The following is an 8,720-nucleotide window of genomic DNA, read 5'->3' on the forward strand; positions in this document are numbered from 1 at the left end:
CGTTTTTGGGCTGCTGGAGAACTAGTTTTTGCGTAACAACAATAATAAAGATTGTAAACAATAACACAAATGATAAACAGACATTGGTGCATCTCTGCGTTAGATGAAGATTCACCGTATACTAACTCATGTTTGTTTACATTAGATCGGCTGCCTTTATTATTGTTGTTACGCAAAAACTAGTTTTCCAGCAGCCCAAATACGTCACAGCAAAGTGTACGGAAACCCCTCCTTGTATTCAATTCTCCTTGCAATACATAACACAAATCCAACCTAAGTTTAAGTACACTATGACCTTAATAGATAAGAGTAGTCTATTAGCGTACATGAGCAATGTACACAATTATTATATTCTCCGCTTTTTTCTTGATATTCCAGAATTTAAACATGAAAATCAGATAAATTTTCTTGTCCTTGTTTTAATGATAAGGTGGTTTAATTCCATACACATTCCCACCAAACCTTTCAAATTCAAAATTAATTTTTTTTAAACTCAAATATAAAATATTAAGGGTTTAAAGTGTTTAAACTAAACTGAGAAGAGATCCCTTAAAATGTTAAATATTACTGGTTTAAAGTGTTTAAACTAACCTGAGAAAAGAACTAAACACTTTTTGGATCCAAGTTGACTGACAGCAATTAACTAAAACTGACTTTTTAACTTTAAACTTTTTAACTGTAACTATTTATAAATCACACTTTCTAGTAACTAGTATAATGGTCAAAAGTTAAAACCACACTGAAAGTAGACAGCGTTAAAATTCCTTGGGGTGTGCTTTTTGCAGATAAAAAATTAAATGTTAATAAAACTTTTGGAATAATTTTTTAGATAACATAAAATAGTAAACTTGATTTTAATTTATTTTTGGGTAAGGGCAAAAAATGTTCAGGGAGGGGGGGGGGATGGCGTAATACGACTTTCCAATGAAACACCGGCGCGGAATTGGCCAAGGCAGCTGATTTACCGTAGCAGTGCAGTGCGCGAGATATCAGCTGTTGAATGTAGAGAGCTGAACGGGCGGAAAGGCGGTGGCTGAACCTATACTTATCTATTTATGGTCATCAAGTGACGTCACAGGTGTGGGCTCCAGAAGCAGGAAGCAGAGAGATTATAATATAAATATCTAACAACTACAATAATTACAAACAGAGCGATAGGGAGATAAAACAAGGGCGAGGTTTCAGTAAAAAATGATATGCATTAAAATATTAAATATTAAATAAAAAATATTAAAATAAAATAATTCTCTAACTTTCACTTAAATATACATCAATGTCAATTATTTAATTATTGCGTAATTAAAATATTAAATATTTAATAAAAAATATTAAAATTACATTATCTCTAACTTTCACTAAAATATGCATAAATGGCAATTATTTATTGCGTAATTGGAATGTTTACAGATATTTTATGAATAATCTAATTAAAGTTATCTTTTAGGCTTTTTTTCTGAATTCTGAACTTTATCCAGATTTAAGCTTGTCGGTCTCAAAGCCAGAACAACCTGTAATTATGGTATAGTTACTTTATAAACTTATTATTTACAATGATGTTTTAAAGGGACTGTGAGCGTAATTTTAAGAGACCTTATATTTAAAAAGGGACATCCCCGATTTACAACGATCTATCGTTTTAAACCTTTACAGGTCATCGAGGACAACTAGGACTCTGTGCATATATATCTCTTAAATGCTCTGTAAAAAGCTGTAAAATTAGAGTTTACTCTAGCTTATCGTATGAACTTAACACGGATGACGTTACATTCTATTCCCAAAAAAATCTAGACTAATGTCCGTTGCAGGGTTAAGAAATTTGAATGTGAATATTTATATTCTGCCCCTTTTAGAAAGTAAATATTAATATTCCTTAAAAATAAGAAGGCGTGCAACAATTACAACGTGTCTTGATCTGATTAAGCTTTCTGTTATCCTTCAAGGGTACATTTGTATTCAAATTCAAACAAGGATTTAATGCAAGGAAAGTTATTTCAGAGGTTTACGCATCTTTTGTACTTCAGTGTACTGTCTCTGGGCGGTAATGTAAACACAAGACGGATGTCAAAGCCTGGCATGGGATCCATCTTTCACATAAATAATCAATGAAATATTCTGGTCATAGGAAACTATTATGTGAATTATCAAAATTATCAAAATTAAATGCTTTTAAACTCCTCGGATACTAAACGAACACTGATGCATCTATTTTTGTTTACAAATTCCGCCCAAAGAGAACTGGTTTCAATATGTACGCAGAGTATACGCAACTGCAATTAACTTTCCTAGCATTACATTCTTGAATTCAAAGAACTTTTTCGATGAGGGTACGTTTAAAAATATATTTTTTAAATATTATCGAAACTAAACTTACTATTTTCCCAAGCATCTTTATACCATTCAGGGCAGTAATCTAGGTCATATCCGTACATAACAAGCAGCTCCTCGTCTCTAAATATGTACTGTACAGGGAAAACCAGATTGTCGTCTTTGCTCTTCCGATTACTGCATAATTGTCAAAAAAATTATTGTAATTTGCAAATTTAGTTACAATTTAGTTACAAATTGCAAATAACTCCGCGACATTTTATGATTAAAAATGAAAAAGACGAGACAAGAATTTCACTGTTTTTAAATAAATAAATATAGTTTGTCAGAACTCATGGCAACCTTTTTTTTTAAATTACAAGTTTACAAAACGAAGAGAAGCTTTTGTTAATGGCAACTTCTCTTGTCTTCTATGTTTAAGTGTTATTGTGCATCCATGCTGTTTAACAGCTTGATATAAATCAAAATTGAAATCTAAAGTCGTCTTCATTGTATTGATATATTCGCTTACCGCTGTAGTTTAACGTACACTGGTTCTGTGTACACTGTACTGGTACTGTGTACAGGGCTATCAACAAAATTATGAGACTTTAGAGTATAGAGAACATCCTATTGTATGTTACATTTATACATTTCTGTATCTTTAATTAACGCAGCTTTAGAAGACAAAATATTAAGAGCAAAAGACCAAATCATTAGATTGATTCACATCTAATAAGTTTTATTATGCTATTATAGTAATATTTTACAATCCATAAAATTTAATTACGAAAAAAAGATAGAAATTTCAGAAGAAGAATGCAACAGAAACTTTCATTGCAAATAAAAAAATGGTGGTTTAAAAATATTAATAAAATAAGGGTTGAAAAATTCATGTAAAACTCAAATACAATATTCATGCATTTTTTAATCACTTGGTTTCATCCAAAGATAGTTCTAATAGTTCCAGTGCAATACACTATTAGCACTTAATTCACAATTGTGTTATTAAGGGAGTGACCGGCAATATATGGTAGTTGAACTAAGAATGAAGTATTGTGGGACATTTTTTTAGGAATCATTAGAGACATATAAAATGTTTCTTCATCATATAATTACTGAGTTTGAGCACAAAGTCGACGTTAAAAATCATCAATTTTGGTGGTTACGGTTTACAATCTTTTTTTTAATTATTAAATAAAGACGACAAAAATTTATGTAACAAAATTTTACATTAAACTAATTAGATGTTTAGGAACAGGTTGAGAAAATAAAAATTAACTCTTATTTTCGAACATAAGTAATCTTATTCAGATATTAGTTTCTGTAATCTCTCATTATTCACAAACATTTTCTTTAGATTTTCTCTAATCTTCATTGAAAGACAACGTTTGAAGAATTTGTAGAAATCTGCGAACTAATTCGTAAAGAATGATAAATTAAATATAATGTTGAAAACGAAATTATGAATTCTAACATTGATTTATTGACAAATTTCTAATAAGATTTATATTCCTAACTATCTAATTAGTTTACTGTAGAATTTTTGGTTACATTTTTTGTCGTCTTTATTTTATAATTTTCAAAAAATCGATTCTCAAAACGTACCCACCATAGATAAAGATAGATTGCGCATAAGACGACATTTTTCATCTTGAAAGATATAAATGTACAGAGATGTTTTAAAGATATTCCTATTATATAGATTAACTAGGTCGGTTGTGAACATTGGCTGTTCTTATGTCATTATGTACTTGTGGTGTACATGAGTTCTGTAGAGATAAATTTAAGTTAGTTGAATCCGTCTCATGTCCTTCTTCCGTTTTCGTCAATATGATATATTGCTCAGTGAAATATTGTTGTTCAAATAGTTCCATTCCCGGAGTTATTTTACACTCTATTATGAAATCCATTAAAACACCATACCACCCCGCAATTCTTGGTGATTTTGTGTACATAAGCTATCTATGTTTATTTATTTATCTATGGTACCCACCCAGATTGATGATTTTGAACGTCGACTTTGTGTTCAAACCTAGTAATTATACATCATGGAAACGTTTTAATGTATCAAATGATTCCTAATAAATTTTTCCATAATACTACATTTTCAGTTCAACTACCATACATTGCCGGTCACTCCCTTTAATTAACTGGTGTCTTTATTTTTTATGTTGATTCTTTAAGCAACCAAAATAACCAATGACGTCAAAAGAAGCTGTGCTGTGAGTATGCAATAGTCGGATAAATTTCTGATGGGCTATCTTTACTATTAGGAGCGTCTTTTGTTCAATCAAATTAACAAATCATCAAGAAACAAAATGAAAACAAACCTGGCAACGTCCTGACGTGTCACCAAACACGGAGTGAACCCCCATCTGAAAAAGAAATGTCTGAGAAACTGAAAAGTAGTCTGTGCATGATCTATAAACAATCAGAAAAAATCCTCCAATTTATGACGTTCACTATAATCTGTACAGTGTACACTGTACACTGTACTGAGCAAGAATCGTCCCAAGTTAACGAGAGTATTTAAGACGTAATTTGCATGTCTGTCCGCCAGATGTCACCCAAAGTATAGGTGTGAGCACAGTATCTAATTTTACTATGCTTTCTATTTGCTTTTGCCGAGAGGGGTCGTGTTTCACCATACTTCGAACGGCAACAGTCAGAAACGTCATATGTTTGCAAAAAGTACGGATGGGACGATTTATAGGCTCTTGGCCACAAGGTCATCCACCAAGAAAAGGATGAGACTTTAAAGACGACTTTGAACAATTATAATAATCTGAAGCGTAAACTTATCTTTGCCTAAAATACAGTGTGCATGGTAATAATTAGAAAAAAATAAATAAAATTGAATTAATTCTGTAGAGATGCCATATCTTATGTTTGGGTAATCCTGTATCGTACATAAAAGAAAGGGGGTGCTAAATTATAGCGGACATTTTGTATTCAATGATATTCTCAATCATGAAAAAGAGAATTTTATAAATAGTCCTCAACGTAACAAAAATAAAGAACCATGCTCAGATTTTATGAACAGAAAGAAGTAGTTTTTAAAATTATAAATTATTAAATTTTCCAATTAGAAATATATATATTGTAGATTTGTGTCCGTTGAAAGATTATTTTTAAACATTTTAATTTTTATTTAACCTGTTTTCTGAACTGCGAAGGTTAAAAATAGATGATTTAGCAACAAATAGTTTAACTGCAGGTAATGCACATTTCCTTGCAGATGCACGTTGCATGACTGGATAAAGTCATGGGCTTTCAGCCTGAAGGGATTGTTCATGATTTTTAAAACACAGTTATTGCACCAATTAATAAAACGATAATTACGTAAATTGACTGGAGCAAAAAGTCTGCCCTCGTCAACCTTGTTGCAACGGCTAGTCCTGTTGATTGTCTTCTTTATTAACCCAATGTCCGTGCGGTGCAGTACAAACTGGTACCGGAAAGGTTGACCCTGATCGGAAATTTAAATGTACTACGCCTGACCGTGCCATATATAAAGTGGAAAATATGTTTCATAACCCGCATCCTTCAAAGCTTGGTCTGATCAAGTATGAATTATATTTAAATGTTTCTCTTTTTAAAAACTATTTTTTTAAATTGTTGTTTCCCTACATAAGTGACTTGCGCAATTGAAACAATGGAGAAATAAACAATCAGAATTAAGCGCTTTTTAAGCTAGAGAAACAACGATATACTCCACATAATTGACCAGATTAAGGTTTGCATGATACCGTTTTAATGAAAGTTCATGTTCTTAACAATGTAAAGATAAAAAATTCCCTCTTTCAAATGATTAAGAAATCGGTTTTTTTTGGAGAAGTATTAATTATTAATTTTTTTTCATATTACTTTTCTTTTGAAAAACTCAATTGAACAAGGGTAATTTAATGCTAATTCTTTGTAAATATTAAATTAATATTTAATTAAAAAGGGAGTTTTCTGCAGAAATTTCACAACTTTTACGCTTCAAATATCTGCTGCTTGTATCTTTTAGGTTTCCATGCAGAGCGCTGTGCGTCTTTCTTTCTTGCAAACCTGTGCGTTTGGAAATGTTTCCGCAAACATTTTCTATTTGTAGTTATACTGATTTGATCTGCACATTTTAAAGCAATAATGAAAAGATTTTGCAGTTTTTTCTTGATGGCATTTCCAAGATACAAAATATTTAGTAAAAAAACTAAAGCTTTTTAAAATTTTGTCGTATTGCGTATCAGTACAAACCCGATCGTTTTTAAAAAATTGTTTTCCAAAAAATGGTTTGTTCAGTAAAAAACGATTGTTTTTGTCAAAATCTTTTGAAAAAGTTGTCGTTCAGTAAAGAAACGATAGCTTTTCAAATTCATTCGAACAATTTTAAGAAAACTATCGTTTTTCATTTTTCTGAACGATACAATTCATTCGTCCATCGTTCGTTTTTTTCGGAACAACACTCTCATTCAAGAAAAATCTTTGTTCGTTCTAAATAATTTCGTTCGTTAAAAAAGAGGATGCCTATTTCTACAAAAAAAACCCAGCTTTTATATAAATATACAGGGTCTCCCTGAAAAAACTATGCAGTAGGGGTTACTGAGGAAACAATTTTCGTTCAATTTTTACAATCAATGTTCTTTTATGCGTGAACAGTCCCTTAGAAGTCCCCATAAAAAAACTTACAAAATTGTTGGTCTATTTAACTAGGCTTATCATAAACCTATCATAAAAATAGACTAATAACAAAGTGATGATTTTTTTAAAGATTTTTTTTTTGTAATTTCAGATTCACAAAAAAATTTTATTTTTGTATCTAGGTGGTTTAGATTTGGTGGAAAAAGCGAGCTGTGGATTGTGCCAACTGATTTCAAAAAGAAAATTTAAAAAGAATTATTATTGTGGTCTGGGACAGGTTCTTACGGAGGTACCCGTAGCTTTCTTTTAATTTTTTAATACATATTTTATTTTCAGATTGCTCTAGCTCCCAAAGTTATGATCGCTGATCCGAAAATTTACTTAAAAATGAAATCTAAGACTGACTTGCATACAAAAATCCGAAAATCTTTAAATTTGTTCATACTTTATGAACGAATGAAATTGAGACGTGAAAAATCAAAAATTTTAAAAATACGTTAAATCGATTTTTGACTTATGCTCAAATAATTGGTTGCAACAAAAAAGTTTAAGGCCAAGAAGGAAAAATGTACATCATGAAATAACTGAAATACAGAGCTTTCTAATGACACCTTGATTGTTAAAATTGAACGAAAATTGTTTCCTCAGTTACTAATACCCTAACTGCACAGTGTTTAAATATTTTGTCTCTGTTTTTTTGTATTCAAAAAAACGGCAAAACGGCTGAACCGATCGGGCCCTATCCCTATGTTGCAACTCAAATTAAATTTTACAAAAAAAAAAATTGTCAATTCTGAATAAAAGTCAATTTTTTTAGTCTTAAAAAGCCATCAAGATTAATAGAAAAATAAGAGAAAAGTTCGAAAAAAATAGCGACTTAAAAAGCAACATTTAAACACTTAAATTTTTAAACGGAAGAGAGGCACGAAGCGCCCTGAATCCATAGTATTTGTACATTTAAATATAGATAGATATAGATACGTACCTGTACAGCCAATAACTACATACCTGGGGTGAAAAATTTCAGAGAATTCACAGTTAGGCAGGAAACTGTGGTTGGTTTTATGAGCTAAACTGGCACAGTAGTTTTTCATACTCTAAACAATACATCTATTTACATATATAAAGTTGTAATATCTGACTTGTTTGTTTGTTTGTCCGATCATAACTCAGGAACCCCGTGACCAATTTGCCTCAAATTTGATTGTGTACCTTGGGGCCCGGGGAATCACGGAAAATGTTCTTAGTCTAGTTTTGAGAGTCTAAGTTGCGTGGATCGACTAAATAGCGAACATTTCCTTTTCCGGTTAAATCGTCTAAGTAAGGGTAAACGGCAGTATTATCCTGGACAAGCTGGTTCCCAGGCTAGTATATAGGAATCATAATGACTGTCGTCTTTGCGCTTTTTTCTATATATATACTTTGTTTGTCTGGGTGTTTGTACGTCCAAACCATAACGATATCTGGACATTTTCCGTATCTCCTGTAGCACTAAGTGGACGTCCATCGCTATCCGGACACGCTACCCGGACATTCCGCAAATTACTATACGCTATATAGACAAAAAATGGCTGCTGAAAGGGTACTGGCAAGACTGTTGTCTGAAGTGCTGACAAAGTTCGCACACTGAAAGCTAGGGTAAATCGAAAGACAATAATATTTTCGTTCGATAAACTATCTATCTATCTATCTATCTATCTATCTATCTTTCTTTTAATCTTCCTGGTGATCTATCTATTTATCTATAAATCTATCTATCTATTCATCTATCAATCCAGCTGCATTTCTAA

At 31.5% G+C, this 8,720-nt stretch overlaps 1 protein-coding gene across 1 annotated transcript; it reads right to left on the reverse strand.

Moving 5' to 3' along the window:
- Positions 1–1,367: 1,367 nt before the first annotated feature.
- On the reverse strand, positions 1,368–8,027 carry LOC111717113 (histone-lysine N-methyltransferase SETD7; the record flags this gene model as incomplete). Its single annotated transcript, XM_023492622.1, has 4 exons — positions 1,368–1,508; positions 2,372–2,448; positions 4,638–4,682; positions 7,939–8,027. Coding segments are annotated over 4 exons (252 nt in total), but the record flags the coding sequence as incomplete, so codon positions are not given.
- Between the last annotated feature and the right edge of the window lie 693 nt (positions 8,028–8,720).

The sequence above is a fragment of the Eurytemora carolleeae genome, unplaced genomic scaffold, assembly GCF_000591075.1.
Source record: "Eurytemora carolleeae unplaced genomic scaffold, Eaff_2.0 scaffold2369, whole genome shotgun sequence".
NCBI classification, from domain to species: domain Eukaryota; kingdom Metazoa; phylum Arthropoda; class Copepoda; order Calanoida; family Temoridae; genus Eurytemora; species Eurytemora carolleeae.